The following is a 24046-nucleotide window of genomic DNA, read 5'->3' as shown; positions in this document are numbered from 1 at the left end:
TCGTATGTTCGACTTGTTTGTCGATTATGTCGTACATACGTATCTACGACTTACATGTTGTACGTATGTCGTAGGTACGACATACGATTCATACGTACGCGTTAAAATACATGTGTCGTACGTATGAGATGTACATGTATGTTGCACATGGTACGAATTCAGGGAGAGTTTTTTTTTCACCATGTACCTGACAGTTTCGTATATTTCCATCGCGAAGTCAATAGCTCGTTTCTTGCACCTAATTCATACGGGTGCTTATAGATACGAGTTAACCTGCATTCGATTAAATGGGTACGATTTGACCTGGGTCCGAGTTGACCTGTTCCCTACATTCGCTGTCAGAACAGCACGGGCAGGTAGCGGCGTGATAATGTACGCTGTTGCACCGACAAAACGTTGGCGGACTGTCTTGAACTGTCCAATTCGCAATACATTGGAAATAATATCATTTTGAACAATTGTTCACTCATATAGCGGCATATTTCATTTGTTTGTAATAAAACTGGAGAAATGGTTTAAAATGGGACCATGGTTTGAGTGAACATACATGTACGTGGTGTATACAGTAATTTGCGGGTCATGAATATGTATATCGCGGGTCAAAGTTTACGGGCTTTGATTGGATATCGTGTAATATATGCGCATCAGAAATTTTTGGCCGATTTCGGTCGAAACTATAAAGAAACACATAAGAATTCGCCACGGTTGCGTCAAGGCTATCTTCCGCCTCGACTTGCTGTACGTACGGCTGTTTGCGGAAGTGTGTGTGGGGCGTACGTACGTGCACACAAAGCACACGCAAGGGTCGTTGAGGCTAACGGTATAGTACAACTAGTGATTGTGTCGCGGCGCGCGCGGTGTGCAGTAGCGGGAACAAGTTCGTATGTGAACAAGCTGATAGGCTTGGTCAAGGCTACTTTGGGAACAATATGGGTCGTCTTCTTCGGGGAATTTTTTTTTCAAAAATTCAACAGTCAACCCACCAAAAATGAAAATAAAATAAAAGACGATATGTTGATCTTCCTTTTTCGGTGCAGCTTATATACCTGTGAGAGTTCTGAGTATTTTTAAAAGAATTTTGAAGTACGGGCATTTCGCACAAGTGTCTATGGAAATTTTAATGCAGAAGTGTATCCCGAGCTGTCGTCACGTTGCGCCCTCTGTCGTCGTCACGACGCTCATTTCTCTGTACTGCTTGACAAGTATAAAATTGAGCTGCGAATAATATTAACCTATCATGGATTTAATTTTAACATATTGGCTGGTAAGTCACGGCGGTCAAGAAATCCAGAATATAACATGCTGGTGTAATATATTAAATCTATCCCCGGTGAATTGTTACGCGGAAGTTGGTCATAACTTGTGGAGACCTATTCCGGAAATGCGGTCATGTCAAACTTCCTTTACAAACCCAATGCAATTCGCACTTTGCTGTAAACTGTGTCATTGTAGTAGTTCAGTTGCGCCATTGATGGGTACCTCATCAAGTTACATTCAAGCATTGCTGAATGCAAAACTTTAGTATCAGAAGTCGTAATTGACACTTTACATAGTTCTACCGTTAAGGTGGTAATTTCACGGGCGTCGCTAGAGGGGTGTGGGGGTTTTGGTCGGCTAAATCGTTGTCCTGCAAGCAAAATTGTGTGTCCAATCGTGCGTCTGTGTGAAGATGTTTTGAAGCCCCCTCCCCCACCCCTCCCAGTCTCCCTCCCCTACTCCCCACTGTTTGGAATAGCAAAGGGATTCGTTCGTGAAGAAAAATTACATCTTTTAGCACAACTGTTGACAAACTTGTTGTCACAACCCCCCCCCCCCAATTCAAAGAGGGTTGGCGAAATTGGCGAAATACATGAGGCATAGTGACAATGGTTCCGTAGTAATGCTTGCTTGTGAATTTTTCCTCCCCAATTCAGATCTTATAACTGCGTTTCGATAATACCAAAATGTTCAAATGTATAGACTCATCCGGGCACTATCACTTATATCACAACGCCCCCCGTCAATGGCGAAAGTATTATGCTAGCTATTGTTCAGCTATTCCATCACGGGGCAGTTGCTTTGTACAAAATTGTGCATATTTCTTTTTCCATTGAAGGGGCCCCGCGAGTGTAAAGTGATCACGTACACGGGTTCGTCTATATGCATGCAATTCAATAGCACCAAGTGCAACGAACATCCGCATAAATCACGGCCAGTGTACGTCATGTTTCAATCCACCAATCAGAGGTTGTCACCCAACAAATCGGTGATCACAAGCAAGTGGTCTGTGATTGACATGTTGTGTGTGTCAATCACATATCACGTGTTTTGGATGTGTCACCGACATAGCGCTCAGTCCACCAATAAGATGCGGCTATTTCAGTGTCGGTGGTACACTTTTTGATCGTGAGTATATAGCCTCAACGGCAAAAGCATTATCGTCAGTCTCATTAATACGAAGCAATTTAGTGATTTGAGATTGACAGCGCGCAGGGGCCAATCACAAACCGGGCCAAGCCATTAAGTCACTGATCAGGAAATAAATGGTAATATTTAAGACAGCAGTGGCCACTTCACTCCTCACAACGACTGAAACTCATCTTCACCTTCAGACGAAAACCCGAGAGAGAACTGATTGCAAGAACGACAAGAACGGGATTTACTCGGTGAGTCTTTGAAACAATAATCTATCCCTGCGCGAACTAACAATTGTTGCCTTTTTGCACATAGCGTTTGAATCAGCGTCGGATCTAAATTCGGACACAATCATTTTTCGAACAACGAGCGTTCTATCTGTATTCCAAAGAGTGAAATTAGGGACTAGACGTTTTAGAGTGAAAATCCCTCTCATTTTTGATTGAAATAGTCTGGAAAAAAAAGAACCACTTCAGTCGAAGCTCGAGTGAAAACTCGATCTTTACGATTAAAGACATTTCACTCTAAAACGTCTAGTCCCTAGTTTCCGACTGTGGGAGTGAATCTTCAATCGAATGGAGTGAATTTTCACTCTTCGGAATTTAGAGAGTTGTATTAGGTTTGCTGTTGCCATTTTGTCGAAAGCCCGGCAGTAGGGCAGTGACCGTTCTAACGCTGAATAATCACTTGTTAAGATTATTAATACTTTTAAGAAAATTGCGTTGAAACTTCCCCCATGCGTACTATCCATTATCTGTCAGGAATAACTATTCTAAATAGTATGAATTTTAAATTTGTCACAGGCATGAATAATACCTTTTGAAGCAACTTGTGTTTCCTCTGAAAAGTTTCAAATTTCATTAAAACGAAGGAAGTTTTCTGCTTTACTCCCTTTTGGTGGAAACATTTTGGTGATACGGCTTTCGCGTATACGCCCCTCTGCCAGACACACAACGCCTTCTCTGCAAGCTTGTAAAATATAGTTGCTTGAGGACCAAAAAAACAAGATTTTTAGGAACAAAACTTCATTCAAAACTAATCTTGCGTAACTACGATACTGAATCACGCTTGCGTACAGCCAAACCAGCTCGCTAATATTCAGATCCGCGCCATTAATTTTGGTTCCAACATTTCCTATAGTTACATTCAAACATTGTTGATAAATGTGTGGCTAATTGGAATAAACATTCTTTAGTTTCAATGTTAGAACGCGCAAATATAAAGGGTCAGGATAATCATGCACACAGATTTATTAAAGTCCAATTTGCTTTATCTGGCTGGATTCAATTGTAGAAATCATGTGTAGATTTGTTGTTGGTAAAATTCGTCGCAGAGCTGACAAACCGGCGAATCGACCATTTTGGCGATTTCGATTTTTTGTTATTTTTAGGCTTTATGAAGGTTGCTCTTTCAAGTATTTATGCCAAAATTCTTAATATTTGTCTGGATTTTGAGATTCAGAGCCCCCCTTGTGGCGAATCACTCACAAAAACAAATCCATAATTTGACATAGTGACGAATACGAAATTTCGCTGGTAACCAGCTTATGTAAGGTGTGCGTTCCAAGTACCAACGAATGTTATTCGTCAGTTTGTCGGATTGCGCGTGCGTGCACGCGCGATCCGACAAACTGACGAATAGCATACAAACATTTCGCTGGTAACCAGCTTATGTAAGGTGTGCGTTCAAAGTACCAACGAATGTTATTCGTCAGTTTGCCGGATTGCGCGTGCGTGCACGCGCGATCCGACAAACTGACGAATAACATACAAACAGTGTGAAGAACAACCGGATATTGCAGATTAATGTAATTTGACAAACTGACGAATGCGTTTACGATCAAATAAAACCATATCGCACAACTTCTCTGATTAAATAAGTGACCTGGTGGATACTTAGTTTCATATTTTATTCAGAATATATACTAACAGTTTTTTTATCGAAACATTAAGGGTAAAATACGGCGCCCGGAGAAGTGTCCAACTTCAAACGCGAATTACTCCAAACAAGGTTTTCGCTTATTCGTCGGTTTGTCAGTTCTGCGACGAATTATTCGGCCCTACTGATATGTCTGAAGCACAAGCTCTCGCATGAATTCAGTAATGTTTGCATGAACGGTCCCACTCAGCCTGCCTCTGATATATTTTTGCATTGTTTTGTATAACGGTTTCAACTTTTTTGGTTGCAGTTGGTGGGATTGAATCTTCACTCGAATGGAGTGAATTTTCACTCTTTGGAATTTAGAGAGTATAGTCATACAATTTCTTGGGTATGTTCACGATGAGTTGCTCTATGCATGTATATCTCCGATCGGATTTAACTTACACTTATTTTGTTGGTATATTTGTCATCCAGCAATTTGCTCGAGTGTTGGGGATTTCTTTCGTGATAGATTCAAGACCGTTATTTCCAGGTGAGTGTCTGTTGAAACTGTGGCATTTACCCAATCAAGCATCAGAAAAGAGCGATGATTCGTTAGAAGACTAGTTTCTATGCATTTATTTTGGTAAAATTATGACAGAAACCTTAACTCCATGAAAAAATAAAAGAGAGAAATTTTTGGATCCCTCCCCTACACCTACCATATAATTTTGCCTGAGTTTTACGATATTCTGTGTAAATTATAACTTTTTGAAGGTGAGCACAACTCTTTATTTCAATTCCAAACATCAGGTATTTCCGGCCGAGGTTTTCAAATTGACATTCAAAGTGACTATTCATCAACATGAAAATGAATCTCGCTATGTCATATACAGGGTAAGTCAACAAAAGCGAAACCCAAATGTCGGGACTATTGTTTAATTGAAGTTTCTGCATGTAGCACTTTCAAAATATATGATATGATCACGAAAGTCCTATTCATAAGCCATCTGTTAGTACAAGAAAAATCTAAATCACTTATGTACTTCGCAAGTTACGGAATTTTAAACACAATTACCGTTTTAAAGTTCTGTCCACGGATCACAAAAAAAGGTGTGCGTTCCTTCAGCAAAACGAAAACAATTCACACATTTCTGTCTGTTATTTGTTTTCGTCTTGCTGAAACAACACCTACCTTCTTGTGATCCGTGGACAGAACTTTAAAACGGTACTTAAAATAAAGTACGTATGTGATTTGAACGATTCCTCCACTAAAATAAACCTTATTAATTAGGCTTTCATATCCAAGACTCTGGAGGCGCTACATACACAACTTCACTACAACAATGGTCCCGGCATTTGGGTTTCGCTCCTTATGACTCCCACCCTGTATTAATTGATAATACAATTTTATTGATTCCTTACTAAAGTGTACACGTAACCGGTCTTCGTTGGTATGTTTTTTTAGCCTACACTGAACTCCTTGTGATCTCTTCTTGGACCTGATCTTCAAGAACGAACCATAGAGGTGGGTGTGGTGATGTTTAATTTATGGTTGATATTGAAACCACCCACACCCCCCCCCAAAAAAAAAAAAGCTACGGAAAGCTTCGCTTGATCGGCATGGACTTTGGTGACCTTTCTAACTTTCATCGGCAGGCAAAATAATAACAAAATATATTCAACGGGTTACCCTTGGCAACCGATTCAAACTACGCTTGTTCAAGGTTTAATTCCGTGTCCACTGAATTGCCACTTATATATCATGGCGAACACATTATCTGAATAATGATTTCTCAAATCTCCATAGCTGTGCACGGTTTTTCATATTACCGCAAAAATTCATTACTTTTTGACTTATTCAGTAATTTAAAAGAAAAGATTACTGAACATTTGTCTGTACTTTTACCTATTTCTTAACTCTTTTTACCCCGTTCTCTTTCATCTTTTTTTATTTCATTAATTTTTTTCTGTGCAGCATGAAGATTTTGTGGTTAAACATTATTTCAGTCGCCCTTCTTCTTGGTAACTCTGTCAAGCTCCGAGCTTCCGTTACTGGGCCGGTTCCCTCGGACGGTGATGGTCCTGCGTCTCAGGTGTGTCAGCAGTGCTGCAAGGGGGCCTGCTGCAATACCCGGCATACCAGGTCTGCCTGGGCCAGCAGGACCGATGGGGCCTTATGGTGAACTGGGGTCAAAGGGCGATGCAGGTCAGCAAGGGGAGATCGGCCCGATTGGCCCTTTGGGAGAGCGGGGAGCACCTGGGAACACTGGGTCGAAGGGTGACGATGGGATTGGTCTGCCCGGCAAGATAGGTCCGAGAGGTATACCAGGTAATGTTGGAACAACCGGGCTGACTGGTGTCAAAGGTCAAAAGGGTGAGCCAGGGGTGACACCAGACGACTCCAACCAGCGGGTAGCATTCACGGTTGTAAGGACGAGCAACTCGGATACCTCTACGAGTGACAACACCCGTTTGCCCTTCCAGCAGACCGAGACGCTACAGCCTGGTACCAGCTTCGATCTCGAGACAGGTACATTCACCTGCTATATGCCTGGAACGTACGTGTTTACGTTTTCTGTGCTCAAAAAGTACGACACCAGCAATCTTACCGTTTATCTTGTCAGAAACAACGACAAGGTGGTCTCTACCTTTAGCAATAATGAAAGTTCACGTGACCAACTATCTGCAAGTGCGGTGCTGGTTCTGCAGCGAGCAGACACGGTGTATCTGACTTTACACGGTACGGCGTATAGTCAATCCACTTTTCACTACACCTCATTCAGCGGTTTCCTCCTTTACCCCGAATAGACAAACATGTAACCACGCATAATACATACACGATCACACGCGAGGCCGAAGTTCCAATCGCTCCTTCGTTTACCGGAAACAAATAACCAATGAGCAGGTGTAAATCAAAATTATTTCAATGTTATTAAAGTAATAATAGTCGAATATTTCGATACTTTAGCAGTGTGTAAAAACATAGGGCTCTTAAAAAATCGACATACTAATACTGAACATATAATTACTAGCATATTTGAATGTAGTGTACAATTAGAAAAATGGTCATTAGAGAATGTAAAATCTCGTGTTGTTGGGGTAAATATTACATAGACTGTCAAACATACATTGATATTTCAGTATTATACACATGCATTCTTGTCACTGTTTAATTCTGTGCATAAAATCGATTACAAATCTGACCAGGCATCCGAAGATCAGCTTAAAAGGTCAAAGTGTAATTAGATAAGCATATCAATGTAACGATAATGTGTAAACTTTATTTTCATTGACGAGTACAATCGTTTTGGTTACACGATAATATGCGCTGACAGTGCACGGATCGGTGTGCGCATCGTTGCGGATTGCGTACGTTCTCTTTATAGCTGTCTACGTTTTGTGGTAATATCTGGCCCTCTGGATTCACGTGTAATCACAATGCCAGCATTTGTCCTGTGAAACATGTCCTCAGACTCAATACTGATTTCCCAATGAAACGTCTCTCATCCAAACTTCTGTTAATTGAAAAAGGTGTGTTTCCGGTTAAGGGGTTGTAACAATGGCTTTTCATGAGATGGGCGGAGACACGCCCAAATACAAACTATTATTATTATTTTTCCAAAGCTTGCTTTTTGAATTGCACCACATGACCCATAATATTTCAAATTTCATAATTCAATTAATTATTTCTTGGTTTTTTTTACTTGCCATATTTTAAGTAGTTCTTTTGTAATTGTAGTTCATTTGAGGTTAATTCTTATAAAAACATAGTTCCTTACGATTTAATACCATTTTTTATGGGTATAGCCCATCACAAGTCCACTCAAAGTCATTCGAGGTGCTCAAGGTGCGAGCTACAAAGGAAAGTATAGAGAAAAAAGTTACAAAGAGAGAAGAGATATATTCACACTTAGTGGTTCCAAACACTTTCATAACACACTATTTTTTCAAGAAGAATTTTCCAAGACGTATACTTGAATCGTTTGATGATGTCATGAAACGATACCATCCAAAATCTGCTCTAGTTAACAACTTTCGTACAAGTACTCATGTTTAATCTTTGTTAGATTTATCGTTATAGCTGCTGTAGTCAATAAATTAATCCACACAGAGTCGAAGTTTGTGCGTTCGAATATTTGCTTCTATTTCTTGCAGGTCAGGATAAAACAACTTGAATTTTGAGGCTGGGGTTAAGGTCTGGCGCAGATTGGCTTGGTGGTGGATGGGGTTTGAGGATGGGTTGGATTGAGGGTGGATGGGTTATTAAGGGTGGGTGGGGGACGAGGTGGGCCGGGTTGAGTGGGTGAACAAGTAAAGGGTTGGCGTGGGTTGCAGGCAGGACTATGGTTTAAGGTCTAGATATGGGTAGAAGCGTTGGGATTTAACGTGGGTGAGATCTAGTTTGATTTAGGGGCGGGGACTTCATAGGGATTATCGTGGAGTGGTTGACAATGAGTACGAAAGTGCGACCATTGATTTCAAGCTCAGCTAAGCTCGGCTTACGGACCTGTCTGAAAAAAGTTACAAAGAGAGAAGAGATATATTCACACTTAGCGATTCCAAACACTTTCATAACACTCTATTTTTGAAGACAATTTTCCAATACTTATACTTGAATCGTTTGATGATGTCATGAAACGATACCATCACAAATCTGCTCTAGTTAACAACTTTCGTGCAAGTACTCATGTTAAATCTCTGTTAGAGTTATCGTTATAGCTGTGATAGTAAACAAATTATTGCAAAAAGAGTCGGAGTTTGAGCGTTTCGATATTTGTTTCTATTCCTTGCAGGGCAGAATGGGGTTAAGGTCTGGCGGGGATTGGCTTGATGGTGGATGGGGTTTGAGGATGGGTGGGATTGAAGGTGGATGGGTTATTAAGGGTGGGTGGGGGACGAGGTGGGTCGGGTTGAGTGGGGGGGGGAGCGAATATGGGTTGGCGTGGGTTGCAGGGGGTAGGCTGGACTATGGTTTATGGTAAAGATATGGGTAGAAGCGTTGGGATTTAACGTGGGTGGGATTTAGTTTGATTTAGGGGAGGGGACGTTCACAGAGATTATCGCGGGGTGGTTGACACTTATTTAAAAGCTAAGCTAAGCTCAGCTTACGGACCTGTCTGACCAACTAGCTCTCAGGGGCAGGGGGTTCGCTTCAGTGGGGGTGGGAGAGGGGTGAGACACCCAGCTCATTTGATTCGGGTGATTCACAATGCAGTGCGCCACCAAGAGTTTGCCCATGATGGAGAGTCAATTGTTCAAGTTTACGGTCGACAATACATGGCCCATTTGAATGAGTGTCAATAGACAACTTGAGGTAAAAAGTTATAGATGGGGCATAGCGTTCTGCCACCTTACAACAACACCGTACTGATAAAAATTAAAGAAAAGGCCAAACAGATCCTCGAATCGTACGCCTGCAAAAGTACTGACCTGAAATACTTACAATTTCAAATGCCCACGCTGCGAATTTGTCGACCATCTCCCACAATGCACTAGGAAAAAGTAACTTTCCTTGGCAAACTCTTGGTGGCGCAATGCATTGTGAATCGCCCGAGTTGCAAAGTGGTCTTGTCGGCAATCCGTTCAATATAAACAGCTGGACAATTACTTTCATAGTTGGCGGAAGTGGGGGTGGGAGAGGGTTCATCTCCCCACCTACGTTTTGATTTTTCTCCCACCCAATTTTGGATACCTCGTTAAAGAGACGCTTGAATTGTGCGCCCCCACGTCCAGTACCGTTCCGCAACGACTGAAACTATACTCCGCAGTCATTGCCGTTGTAAGTGATGTGCGCCTCCCCCTTCTCCCTTCCCCCTGATTTATCTCCTTTCCCTCCCATTCTGCCCACACCCATTTTTTTTGAGAACAAGTAAAAAATATCAGGCCGCAGATTTCAAAGACTGAATCAAACCTGCGAGTTGCAATATTATGCAAAAACTCAGCTCGAGTACTCCAGCACTAAGCCAGACTGGCAAGGCACATTTCCATTTGCTTTAGTTCACTGTTAGACTCCGGCCTTGACTGTGACCCTGAACACCTCACAGGACATTCCACAGTCCCAATCGTCCTTCATCATCACGTTAGATCCCATGCCGCAGATCTCAACCGCGGACTAAGCTACACACCCGTTGCCGTCGTCGACCGGGCCTTAAATCTGAGGGGTGGGGATGGGGATATCACCCGCCCACACGCCTTTTGGACCTGGAGGAGGGGAGGCCGAAGGGCCATCGGATCAAACCGTCTTCCCCCCCCCCCCACACACACACACCTTTGTAAAAATCGGCAATCGATGACCCCCTAGCTATTGTCTCCGATCCTCATTTCTTTGTTTGTACTTAAACTTTTCAGCAACAGCTCTTATGGGTTTTGTACACGAATTTCAATCGTTTGAATTTGAAATTATGAAGAAAAAAACACTCTATCCGACTGGCACTAGGAACAAAGTTACATTAACATTGTTCTTTTGTATCTATACGCCAATTTTTACTAATTAGAAATATAACAATATGGGGTTATCGCTTTCAATCATGCAATTAAATTTAACATTCTGACCATACAGCATCTTAAAGTCTCATCATTGAGTGATCACTTAAGACAAACTATTATCTGGCAAGGGTACTGACATAAACAAAAGCACAGTAAAATCTAACCTTTAAGTGATCACTTATAATGTGCTCTTGAACGAGTGTGTGTGCCTTAAATAATGATGAGACTTAGCGGCCTGGACCACTCATACAAGTGTGTATTTGCTTGCAATAACTGTGTGTTTACATCGCGACTGGCCAGAAGTCGGCGCACGGTGAGCAGTGTTGATGCAGCGCGCCCTCTTTTGGAAGCAATTGATGATGATAAGACGGAGTGTCCGAGGCTTACGCTGCAACTCTTTAAATAATAACAAATTCTTCTTTCACGGTTTCTGTCAATGTGAGTAGTGTTTATATTACTGACACATTACAGCAAAAAAAAAGTGTTCCCCTAATCATTCTACACAAAACCCCAAGCGCTGCGGTTTGTAATTGTGCACAATCCTTGTCAGACGGCCTATCACACTCAATTGACTACGGCATTGCTGAAAAATAATGTCACTATTTCTCCATGTTGTGGAGGGACCAGTTTTCAAGATACCTACTTTTCTGCTTTGGTGATAATAGGGTCGTCTTTTTCGGATGAAAATCTCTCAAAAGGCAATGATCAACCTACTAAAAAGGAATAAAAAAATGAAAGATGACATGTTGATTTTTTTCTGTGCAGCTTAAATACATGTGAGAGTTCTGCGTGTGTTTTTTAAAGAATTTTGAAGTATGGGCATTTTACACTTGTGTCTATAGGAAATTTAATGCAGAAGTGCATCCCGACGGAGCTGTTGTCACGTTGCGCCCTCTGTCGTTGTCCGGACGTTCATTTCCCTGTACTGCTGGACAAGAATCAAATTGAGCTGCGAAATATATGAACCAATCATGGTTTTGATTTTAATATATTAGCTGGTAAGTCATGGTGGTCAATAAATCCAGAATATAACATGCTGGTGTAATTTATTAAACCTATCCCCGGTGAATCGCTATGCGGAAGTTGGTCATAACTTGAAGAGACCTATTCCGGAAATGCGGACATGTCAAACTTCCTTTACAAACCCATTACATGTTACACTTTGCTGTATCCAACTGTGTCATTGTGGTAGTTCACTTACGCCATTGTTGGGTACCTCATCAAGTTACATTCAAGCAGTGCCAATCAATTCAAAACTTAAGTATCTGAAGTCTGAATTGACAATGTACATAGTTCCACCGTTGGAGGGAGGTAATTTCACGGGCGTCGATGGAGGGGTGTGGGATCGTGACACCACCCATTAGTTTTGGTCGGCTAAATCGTTGTCCTGTAGGCAAAATTGTGTGTCCAATCGTGGGTCTGTGTGAAGATGTTGTGAAGCCACCCTTCCCTACCGCTCCCCGTCCCCTACCTCCCCTTCCCACCTTCACTGCCCCCCTCGTTTTGAATTTGCAAAGGGATTCGTTCGTGAAGAAAAATTATATCTAGCACAACAATTGTCTGTTGGCAGACTTGGCAGATTTTTTTTCTCCCGAAATCAGTTCTAGCATAACTGCGCTAAGATAACACCAAAAGTTCTTCTTCTTCTCCCAATTGAGTGCTAACTTCATAATTGAAGTGCTAACTTCCTAATTGAAGACTACAGCACTTGTAGGATGTTCATATGCATATGTTCATATGCACAAAGTTTGGAAACAATCAATTTTGTCACGATGGCCCCCTTCGATGGCGAAAGCGTATACTAGCTATTGTTCAGCTATTCCGTCACGGGGCAGTTGCTTTGTACAATAGCGTGCATAACCGTTTTTTTTTCCATTGAAGCGGCCTTGCGAGTGTACAGTGATCACGTACACGGGTTCGTCCATATGCATGCAATTCAATAGCACCAAGCGCAACGAACATCCGACTAAACCACGGCCGGGGTACGTCATGTTTCAATCCACCTATCTGAGTGTTTCGCCCAACAAGTCGGTGATCATAAGTGAGTGGTCTGTGATCGACAGGTTGTGAGTGTCAATCATAAATCACGTATTTTAGATGTGTCACCGACATCCATACAATATCCACCAATAAGATGGAGCTATTTCAGTGTCGGTGGTACACGTTTTGATTGTGAGTGTAAATCCTCAACGGCAATAACATTATCTTCCGTCTCATTAATATCAAGCAAAGTCAGTGATTTGAGATTGACGACAGCCCGCATGGGCCAATCACAAACCAGGCCAGTCACTGCTCAGGAAATCGACTGTAAGATTTAAGCCAGTAGTGGCCGCTTCACCCCTCACAACGACGCAGCTCAATTTCACCTTCAGACGACAACCCGAGAGCTAGCGAGAACTGATTGCTAGAACGACAATAACGGCATTTACTCGGTGAGTCTTTGAAACATTGATTTTTCCGTGAACAAATACACTTGTTGAAGTTGTTGCCTGTTTGCAAATAGTGTTTGAATCAGCGTCGTATTTAGATTCTGATTATTGTTGCCGACACAATTATTTTCCGAACAACGAGCGTGTACAGGGTAAATCAATAAAAGCGAAACCCAAATTGTTTAGTAAAGTTCTGCAGCCCAATTCATAAGCTTTCGTTTAGTACAAGAATCATTCAAATCACTTATGTACTTTTCAAGTAACGGAATTTTAAACACAACCATCGTTTTAAGTTCTGTCCACGGATTACAAAAAGGTGTCCATTCTTTCAGCAAAACGAAAAAAATTCACACACACACATCTGTATGTAATTTGTTTTTGTTTTTCTGAAAGAACACTTACCTTCTTGTGATCCGTGGACAGAACTTTAAAAGTGTGGTTGTGTTTAAAATTCCGTAACTTGAAAAGTACATAAGTGATTTGAATTATTCTGAAGAAAGCTGATGAATTGGACTTTCGTATCCTAGATTGTGAAAGGGATACATGCAGAACTTCACTTAAACAATGGTCCCGACATAATTTGGGTTTCGTTTTTTTTTTACACACCCTGCATTAGGCTTGATATTTCCATTGTTTCGAATGCCAGGCAGAAAGGCATGCCGTTCTAACGCGGAATCACTTGTTGAAAAAATTGCGTTGAAAGTTCCCCCACGCGTACTATCCATGTTAGCACAACTCTTTATTTGAAGTACAAACATCAGGTATTTCCGGCACAGTTCTTCAAATTGACATTCAAATTGACGATTTATCAAAATGAAAAAGGATCTCGCTTTTGTATCTATCAATTAATAATACAATTAATATTGAGCCCTTATTTACTAATGTGTAAACGTTACCGGTTTTCGTTGGTATGTTTTTCAGCCTACACTGAGCTCCTTGTGATCTCTTCTTGGACCTGATCTGCAAGAACGAACCATCGAGGTGGGTGTGTGGATGTTTAATTAATATTAATATTGATACCCCCCAAAAAAATTAAATAAACAACTTCCGGAACGCTTCGCTTGACGGCATTACCTTTGGTGACCTTTCAAAAGTTTCATCGGCATGCAAAATAATAACAAAAGCTATTCAATTGGCTTCCCAAAGTTGCCATGACAACCGATTTAAACAAAAAACGACGCTTTTTAATAAGTTTTAATTCCTTGTCCACTGATTCGCCACTTAAACATCACGGCGAACACATTTTCTGAATAATGTTTTCTCAAATCTTTAGCTATGCACGGTTTCTCAAATGACCGCGAAATTCATTACCTTTTTACTAATTCAGTAGTTAAATACTAAAAATAACTGAATATTTTTCTTTACTTTTACCTATTTATTAACTCTTTTCGCCCCGTTCTCCTTCGATTTTTTGTTAAATTTTATCTATTTTTTTTTCTGTGCAGCATGAAGATCTTGGGGTTAAACATTATTTCAATCGCCCTCCTTCTGGGTAACTCAGTCAAGCTCCGAGCTTCCGTTACTGGGCCGGTTCCCTCGGATGGTGATGGTCCTTCCACTCAGGTGTGTCAAATGTGCTGCCAGGGACCAGCGGCAATACCCGGCATACCAGGTCTGCCTGGACCGGTGGGACAGGTGGGACAGGTGGGACCCAATGGCCCACCGGGGTCAAAGGGTGAAACAGGTGAGACGGGACCTATTGGCCCTATGGGTGAGCGGGGAGCACCTGGGAACTCTGGAACTAGAGGAGACGACGGGGTTGGCCTCCCTGGCAAGATAGGACCGAGAGGTCCACCGGGTTTAGTTGGTGTTAAAGGTCAAAAGGGTAAGCCAGGGGAGACTCCAGATGTCTCCAACCAGCGGGTTGCATTCAACGTGAAGAGGACGAGCAGATTCACCTCTTCGAGTCACGGCACCCGTTTGCCCTTCCAGGAGACCAAGACGCTTCTGGCGGATACCAGCTTCGATCTCGGAACCGGTACGTTCACCTGTAATGTACCGGGCACCTACGTGTTCATGTTTTCGGTGCTCAAACCTTCCAGCAGCAGCCTTTGGGTTCATCTCCGAGAGAACGAGGACATAGTTGCCTCTGGTCATAGCGATGATTCGGGTCCCTCTGAGCAGGTGTCTGGGAACGCCGTGCTTGTTCTGCAGCGAGAAGACACGGTGTATCTGACTATGTACGGTACTGTGTATCATGACTACACCTCATTCAGTGGCTTCCTCCTTTATCCCGCATAGACAAAAATAACTGAACCACGCATAATACACAAAATTATACGCATTGCCGAACTTTTAATAGCTCTTTTGTTTAAAAATAAAAACAAAAATGATTGAGGAGGCCTAAGTGATTTTTTTCAATGTTTTTAAAACAATTTAATTGATTATTTTGTTATTTTATTAGTGCATACGCAGATCGGTAATACGGTATTGGAATAACTTATGGTTTGAGTGCTAACGCTGAATTAGTGTATATTGAAAACAAATCTTACAGCTTACAAAATACTGAAATTAACGATATCGGTAGATAAAAAGATAATACATTCTTTATCGTTTCATCTTTTTCAAACGTTGGTTGTAGATCTACGATAATGTAGAAGCAGAAGAAGCGGTCATTAAAATAGTTGTTTGAATAAAGGCAACATTACAAATGTTTAATTTTGTATTATTTTGGAGAGATACGTCTGTCACGTATTAGGCATTCATGATTTGTTTCATTCTTTGCATGAAATTAAAATGGTCAATTTAAATTATAAAAAAATCAGTATCAATGTTAATGGTGTTTGCACGACTGAAATTATTTTGGTAGCACGTTCAGATTCCTTAAATCGCACATTACAGGGTGAGTAAAAAAAACCGAAACCCAAATGTCGGGACCATTGTTTTAGTGAAGTGCTGCATGTAGCACTTTCAAAATCTAGAATATAAAAGTCCAATTCATGAGCTTTCTGTTAGTACAAGAATCATCCACATCACATATGTATTTTTTATGTTACGGAGTTTTAAACACAACCACCGTTTTCAAGTTCTGTCCATGGATGACAAAAAGGTGTGCGTTCTTTCAGCAAAACGAAAACAATTCACACACATCCTTATGTGATTTGTTTTCGTTTTGCTGAAAGAACACTGAACTTTTTTGTGATTTTTTGTAACAAACGGTCCTCGATCGTTATTGTTTAGTCTGTTAGGATGTGTTATATTACAGGGACAAAGGGGAAACACAAAGCATTGTCCTCGAGCTTATAGAAAGTCACTACTATGATTGTGTTCTCTTAGGTATGCATTTTTGTTGAAGGATCATGCCTTCTGGATCTACCACGCTCACAATGTCAGCATTTGTCATAAGAATCATGTCCTCGGACACCGCCCAAGTTTTCAAATAAATGTCTCTCATCCATACATAAGTGCATTGAAAAGGTGTGTTTCTAGAAAAGGGACTTCAGGTCTATTCTTAGGTAGGCGGGGACACGCCCCTATAATTATCGTTGGAATATTAATTAAAGAAATTGCATGCTAATTCCAACACATGGTCCCAGAATATTCTCAACAAAGTAGTTACTCACCTCGTTTTTTTCATCCCATATTTTTATTGCATCTGTAAATTGCCTTTGAAGGTTTACTTCTTATAAAATCATTGTTTATGATTGCATGCAATGTTGGTTCATAAACTTGACACTGCGTGTATTACAGAAATATAGAGAATGTTTCCAACGCTTGCTTGTATTAACAATGTAACACGTCTAAGAAAAGTGTTCATTAGCCTCTAGTACATTTGATTATATCGCTCTGTTTGACAACTTAAATAATCTACTTATAATGTGATAAGTATCGCATATAACTACTTAAAAATAATAGCTTTTAATACTACGAAAGCCTATCCTCTTATTTTAACACTTTGGCTAAACTACATTCATGTTTTGAAACTTTTGTAATAGTACGCTGTGTTTAGAACAATGTAATCGAATTTGGTTGGTTGGTTGGCCACATAAGATCCAATGGGGATCATGCTACCGCTCCTTGGACTGATTGTTTTCGGCGCGCCCGTCCTTCCTTGCGCTACTTCTTCTTCGCCGCATCTGCACCCTCATGGACTGCTTTCCGTCACGCTCCCCTCACAGCAGTGTCGTAGGTCGTCCCGTACGCGGTCTTGGATACGGAGTAGAGGTCTTCCACGAACTCGGGCTCCAGTGCTGACTTCGCTGAAACGTGTCCTCTTGGGAAGACGGTCTTGCGGCATCCTACAGACATGTCCAAACCATCTGAGCCGGCGCTATGTGAAGATGGTATGCATGCTTGTACATTGAGTGCGCTGCAGAACCTCTGCGTTTGACACTCGGTCCCACCACTTGACACCTAGAATCCTCCTCAGATTGTGCAGGTGGAAGCTGTTGAGCCTGGTGAGACTGCAATCTTTGTCTTTAGCCTAAGCTTCTTGTTTGCCCACACACGCCTCCTGAGTTGTCCAAAGCAGCCCGCAGCTCGTACAATGCGGCTGTTGAGGTCTGCCTCCATGCTGGCCATACTTGAGATGCAGGACCCGAGGTAGCAGAACTCATCTACCACTGCTATCTTTTTCCCGTTAACCAGGAACGTCTGCAGTGCTGCCTGGTCTTCTACTTCCTGGCACATGACGACCGTCTTTGACTCGCTGATCTTGAGTCCAAAGACTGCACAGGAAGAAGTGAAACGATCCAACAGGGTCTGAAGATCATCTGCCGTGTGAGCAAATAGAGCGGCATTGTCAGCGAACAGGAGGTCAGTAACAGTAGAGTGAGACACCTTGGTCTTGGCTCGAAAGCGCTGCACATTGAAGAGCCCCTCATCGAAGCGAGTGTGCAAGTATACCCCCAAGGTGTTGTCGTCGAAGGCATGATGAAGGAGGTATGAGAAGTAGATGTTGAAGAGACATGGCGCAATCACACAGCCCTGCTTCACTCCGCATCTGACAGAAAAACTGTCCGACACGTCGCCGTCGAAGGAGATGGAGGCTTCCATCCCATCATGAAATGACTGGACAATCTTGAGCAACGTCGGTGGACAGCCAATCGTCACAAGCACTCTGTACAACCCAGCTCGGCTTACTGTGTCAAAGGCTTTTGTGAGGTCCACGAATGCAATGTAGAGGTTTACATGGATCTCCCTGCATTTCTCTTCCAGCTGTCGTAGGGTGAACACCATGTCGATCGTTGACCTGTTTGACCTAAAACCGCACTGACTCTCTGGGTAGATGTACTCACCCAAAACTTGAAGCCTCTTAAGCACGAGCCTAGCCACAGACTTCCCAAACACATCCAGCAGGGAGATCCCGCGGTAGTTGTTGCAGTCGGACTTATCCCCTGTGTTCTTATACAACTGTATAAACTGAGCATCCTTGAGACACTGAGGCACCTGCCCACGTTGCCAGTAGCTGACGACCGAACGATGGAGTTGCAGCAGGGTAGGGCTGTGCGGTACAGCCAGGACTTTGATGATTTCTGCTGGTATGCCGTCAGTACCCGTAGCTTTGTTGTTGGAGAGATCGTTGATGGACCTCAAGAGTTCCTCCACAGTGGGGACGAAATCCAGTTCAGACAGACATGGCAGGTCTGGAGGTTGGTCTATTGCTTCAAGATCGATGATGGGTTCACTACCATACAGAGCACTGTAGTGTTCAGTCCATCGTTGGAGCTGCTGGTCCGTGTCAGTGAGGAGATTTCCCTGGAGGTCCCTCAGCGGTGCTACCTTCCTTCTGGTTGGGCCAATCGCAGTCTTGATGCCGTCATACATCTCCCGGAGGTTCCCGGTGTCTGCCGAAACCTGGATCTTCTGGCAAAGGTCCAGCCAGTACTGGTTTGCACACTTCCGAGTTTCCCTCTGCAGATTTTGTCGGGCAGTCTCGAGTCTGGTAAAATTTGAGTGAGTTGACACCTCTCGGTACCTGAGCAGGGCCTCCCGTTTGTCCTCCACAAGCGGCAGCAGATCTTTTGTGAACCAGTCCTTTCCCTCTCGTGGTTGGGATCCAAAGTGCCGCAAGGCCTGCTCATGCACGATCAAACTGATGTCCTCCCAATCCTCTCCGCAGGATTCGCTAACTGCCTTGAGGAAGCTGTTGACCTTTTCCGGGTTCTTCGCCCCCTCCCGGTCGGTCCGTTTCCGTCCCGCCTGCTGCGACTTGCTCAGCTTTTTCAGAAAGGTCCGAATCTTGCCGAGGACAAGGCAGTGGTCTGTATCCCAATCAGTAGAACGAATCGCTCTCGTGTGGAGAACCTCCTTAAGAAGGCTCCTTCTGCAGAGAACCAAGTCTAATTGGTGCCAGTGCCGTGATCATGGGTGCTGCCAGGTGGTCACACACGCTGGGCCACACACAACTCCAAGACACGCTGACCATTGTTGTTCATTCTACCGACACCCTGCTAGCCGAGACAGTCGGGCCAGTTCCCATAGTCATTTCCAACTCTGGCATTAAAGTCCCCCAGTACCAACAGCGAGTCTCGTGCTGGAACGTGGCGAACCTCATCCTCCAAGAGTCTGTAGAAGCTGTCCTTCACGTCCTCGTCCGCCTGCAGAGTCGGCGCATATACACTGAGCAGGGTCAAGTAACCGCTTTCAGTGTGAATCCGGATCCTCAGCAGCCGTGGGGAGATGCCCACAGGAGTATCTATGTGCTTCAGCAGGGAGTTCTTGACTGCAAAACCAACACCATGCACTTGAGCTTCTGTTTCACCCTTGCCATTCCAAAATATTGTGCAGTCCTTCTCTTTGATGCTTCCCGTCTCCAACCATCTGGTCTCTGACAGAGCCACAATGTCCATATCCAACCGAGTGAGTTCATTGTTGAGAAAAATTGTCTTCCTAGGTTCAAAATTGTTATCCAAAAGCCGTGGTCGTGGTCCCGTCCAGTTAAGTGTCGTTGGAATATTAATTATAGAAATTCAAGCTAATTCCAACACATGGTCCCAGAATATTCTCAACAAAGTAGTAACTCACCTCGTTTTTTTCCTCCCATGTTTTTATTGCATCTGTAAATTGCCTTTGAAAGTTTACTTCTTATAAAAACATTGTTTATGATTGCATGTAATGTTGGTTCTTAAACTTGACACTGCGTGTATTACAGAAATATAGAGAATGTTTCCAACGCTTGCTTGTATTAACAATGTAACACGTCTAAGAAAAGTGTTCATTAGCCTCTAGTACATTTGATTATATCGCTCTGTTTGACAACTTAAATGATCTACTTATAATGTGATAAGTATCCAATATAACTACTTAGAAATAATAGTTTGTGATACTACGAAAACCTATTCGCTTATTTTAACACTTTGGCTGGACTTCATTCATGTTTTGACACTTTTGTAATAGTACACTGTGTTTGGAAGAATGCAATCGAATTTACAGGGAAGTAAAAGCAAGAAATTGTTTTTGAACTGCAATCGTTTGTCTTTTATGAATGACAACCAACCAATTTGACGCTGACTTGTGAATAAATGAAAGTACTTTTGTTAAATATCTAATTGCTTTCATATTGCAATCATTTTATAGCCAATGGTTTAGTTTGGAATACTTTTGTAGGTGTTGATCTTTGAATTTGTGGCAAGTCAGGATGATCACATTTGGGTCTGGATTCAAAGGTCGACGGAGATTGGTTGACTAGGGTACGTGGGTTTGAGATTGGAATATGGCTTTGAGAATAAAAGCGGGTTTGAGGTTGTGGGGTTTAAGAATGAGGGTTTCTGGAAAGTGGGTTAGGGTTAGGGTTGAGAGTAGGTTAGTTTTGAGGGAGGAAGGGGACATGCCCATGTTTCCACAAAAATATTTTTTTTAAACAAAGTTGTCTACTTATCGAGTTTTTAAAAATCTTTACTGTGGTTTCTGTGCAAACGTGAGGCAAATGTTCTGTTTGGACTGCGACTTCAGCCTATCGCCAAATCGATTTCCAAGTTGCGACACAAGACGCTGTTGAGAGAGAGAAAAACAATAATTTGTCTAAATCTTCTTTCTTGTTTGTCCACTTGTTTATGACCAATCAGCTGGCCGCAAATTCATACAGCAGGTCACTTAATATTTGAGATAGCAGCTGGACTATCGTTTCTGAGCAAATGTAAGGCAAATGTTTTGTTTGGACTGCGACTGACTATCGCCAAATATCTCCGTGTTGACAAAAGACACTGTTAAGGAAGAGAAAAACAATAATTTGTCTAAATCTCCTGTCTTGTTTGTGTACTATTCATGACCAATCATCCAGCCACAATTCAATTCAATTCAATGCATCATATGATATAGCTTGTCCAGCTTAACTATCGTTTCTGTGCAAAAATAAGGCAAATGTTCTGTTCGGACTGCAGCTGCACCCTATCGCCAAGACTATCTCCGTGTTGCAACACAAGACACTGTTGAGGGAGAGAAAAAACAATAGTTTGGTCTAAATCTGTCTTGTTTGTCTACATTTCATGACCAATCATCAGGCCACAATTCAATTCAATGATTTTTGAGATAGCGTGTCCAGCCAGCTGGACTTTCGTTTCTGTGGAAAATTGTTCTGTGCAGAAAATGTTCTGTTTGGACAGCGACTGCAGACGCATTGAATTAAATTGTGGCCAGATGATTGGTCTTGAAAAATAGACAAACAAGGCAGAAGTTTGAGACAAAATATTGGTTTTCTCTATCAACTGTGTCTGGTGTTGACAAACTTGTGTGGACACATTGGCAGACTTAGCGATATGCTGCAGTCACAATCCAAACAGAACGTTTGCATTACTTTTCCACAGACCGATATTCCAGGGAGACACGTCCAGTAAAACAATTAAGTGATGCATTGAATTGAATTGAATTGTGGCCAGATGATTGATCATGGAATGTAGACAAACAAGACAGAATATTGAGACAACATATTGTTTTTCTCTCCATCAACAGTGTCCGGTGTCAATACCAAGAAAAACTTGGCGACAGGTTGCAGTCGCTGTCCAAACAGAACATTTGCCTAACCTTTTGCACAGAAACAATAGTCCAGATGGACACGCTAACTCAAAAATTAAGGGATGCATTCAATTAAATTGTTGCCAGATGAGTGGTCATAAAATAGACAAACAAGACAGAATATTGAGCCAAAATCTATATTTCATCAACATATACGACAAGTATTTGATGAATTATTGTTCAAGCAACACAAACGCGTAGATGTTTCTGCTTGATGTCAGGAGTATTTTCTGTACACTGGGACACATTTTATGCAGGTTTTCTCCGTGGTAACACTAAAGGTTTTTGGGGTGACTACAACAATGGTTTCTTAATACTTTAAAGGCTTTATGTACATGTGCTCGACAATAATTAAAAAAAATTCAAACCAGTACAAAAGGTATTTAATAAGTTATTGTTCAAGCAACGCGTAGGCTGTTTCTGCGTGTTCAATAGTCAAGAGTATTTTCTGTACACTGGGACGTCTTTATGGCAGGTTTTCTCCGTGATGACAAAAAAAAAGGTTTTTGGTGATTACAACGTTGGTTTATCTTGATATTTTGTTGACTCTATAATCATGTAATCAACATTAATTAACATAAATTTCAAACCAGTACACCAGGTATTGAAGGGGTTATTGTTCAAGCAACGCGAACGTTGTTCCTGCGTGTTCAATAGTAAGGAGTATTTTGTGTAAACTGGGACGTCTTTATGGCAGGTTCTCTCTGTGATGACAATACAAGTTTTTGGATGAATTTGTTTGATGCTCATGTGCTCAACAACAATGAAAGGAAATTTCAAACTAGTATAACAGCTATTTAATGAGTCACTGTTCAAGCACCGCGTGGGTTGTTTCTGCGTGTTAAATTGTCAGGAGTATTTACTGTAAACAGGAACGTCTATTATGGCCGGTTTTCTCCGTGATGACAAATACAGTTTTTTGGAGTGAGTGCAACTTGGTTTGTCTAAATATTTTACAGGCCTTATGGACATGTACTCAACAATAGTTAAGGGAAAATGCATTCCTGTACGACTTGTATTTAATGAGTTATTGTTCAAGCAACGTGTTGGTTGTTTCTGAGTGTTCCATAGTAAGGAGTATTTTCTGTACACTGGGACGTCTTTATGGCAGGTCCTCTCCGTGATGAAAACACAAGTTTTTTTGGATAAATACAACATTGGTTTTTCTTAGTACATCATAGGCGGTATGGTCATGTGCTCAACAACAATGAAGGGAAATTTCAAACTGGTACAACATGTATTTATTGAGTTATTGTTCAAGCAACGCGTGGGTTGTTTCTGCATGTTTAATAGTCAGGAGTAATTTCTATACACTGGGACGTTTTCATTGCAGGCTCTCTTCGTGATGACAAAAAAAGAAGATTTTTGGGGGGTGAGTGCAATGTTGGTTTGTCTAAATATTTTACAGACCTTATGGACATGTGCTCAACAATAGTTAGAAGAAAATGCAATCCAGTACGACTTGTATTTGATTAGTTATTGTTCAAGCAACGTGTTGGTTGTCTCTGAGTGTTCAATAGTCAGGAGTATTTTCTGTACACTGGGACACAATTTTAATGCAAGTTTTCTCTGTGGCGACACAAACAGGTTTTTGGATGACTGCAACGTTTGTTTGTCTTAATTTTTATATAGACTGTATGGACATGTGCTCGACAATAATTTAACAAAAATTCAAACTATTGCAACAGGTATTTATTGAGTTATTGTTCAAGCAACGCGTAGGTTGTTTCTGCGTGTTCACTAGTAAGGAGTATTTTCTGTACACTGGGACGTCTTCATGGCAGTTTCTCTTCGTGATGACAATAACAGTTTTCTGATGAATACAGCATTGGTTTGTCTTAATACAATATAGGCTTGATGGTCATGTGCTCGACAATAATTGAAAGAAATGTTAAACTGGTACAACAGGTATTTATTGAGTT

The 24046-nt window shown here is 41.8% G+C and overlaps 2 protein-coding genes across 2 annotated transcripts; one reads left to right on the top strand and one right to left on the bottom strand.

Moving 5' to 3' along the window:
• The first annotated feature begins 6423 nt into the window (after nt 1–6423).
• LOC119745111 (collagen alpha-1(X) chain-like) lies at nt 6424–15413 on the top strand. Its single transcript, XM_038221333.1, has 2 exons — nt 6424–6631; nt 14785–15413. The coding sequence occupies exons 1-2, from the start codon at nt 6424–6426 to the stop codon at nt 15411–15413; spliced, it is 837 nt and encodes a 278-aa protein (XP_038077261.1).
• A 2124-nt stretch (nt 15414–17537) lies between these two features.
• Nucleotides 17538–19963, bottom strand: LOC119745110. Its single transcript, XM_038221332.1, has 2 exons — nt 19635–19963; nt 17538–19437 (listed from the first exon to the last, which is right to left on the bottom strand). Exons 1-2 carry the CDS (start codon nt 19961–19963, stop codon nt 17538–17540), a joined length of 2229 nt encoding a protein of 742 aa, XP_038077260.1.
• Nucleotides 19964–24046: the final 4083 nt, after the last annotated feature.

The sequence above is a fragment of the Patiria miniata genome, unplaced genomic scaffold (assembly GCF_015706575.1).
Source record: "Patiria miniata isolate m_02_andy unplaced genomic scaffold, ASM1570657v1 HiC_scaffold_7, whole genome shotgun sequence".
NCBI lineage: Eukaryota > Metazoa > Echinodermata > Asteroidea > Valvatida > Asterinidae > Patiria > Patiria miniata.
Note: the sequence above shows the minus strand (reverse complement) of the source record. Positions and strands in the feature narration are given on the sequence as shown.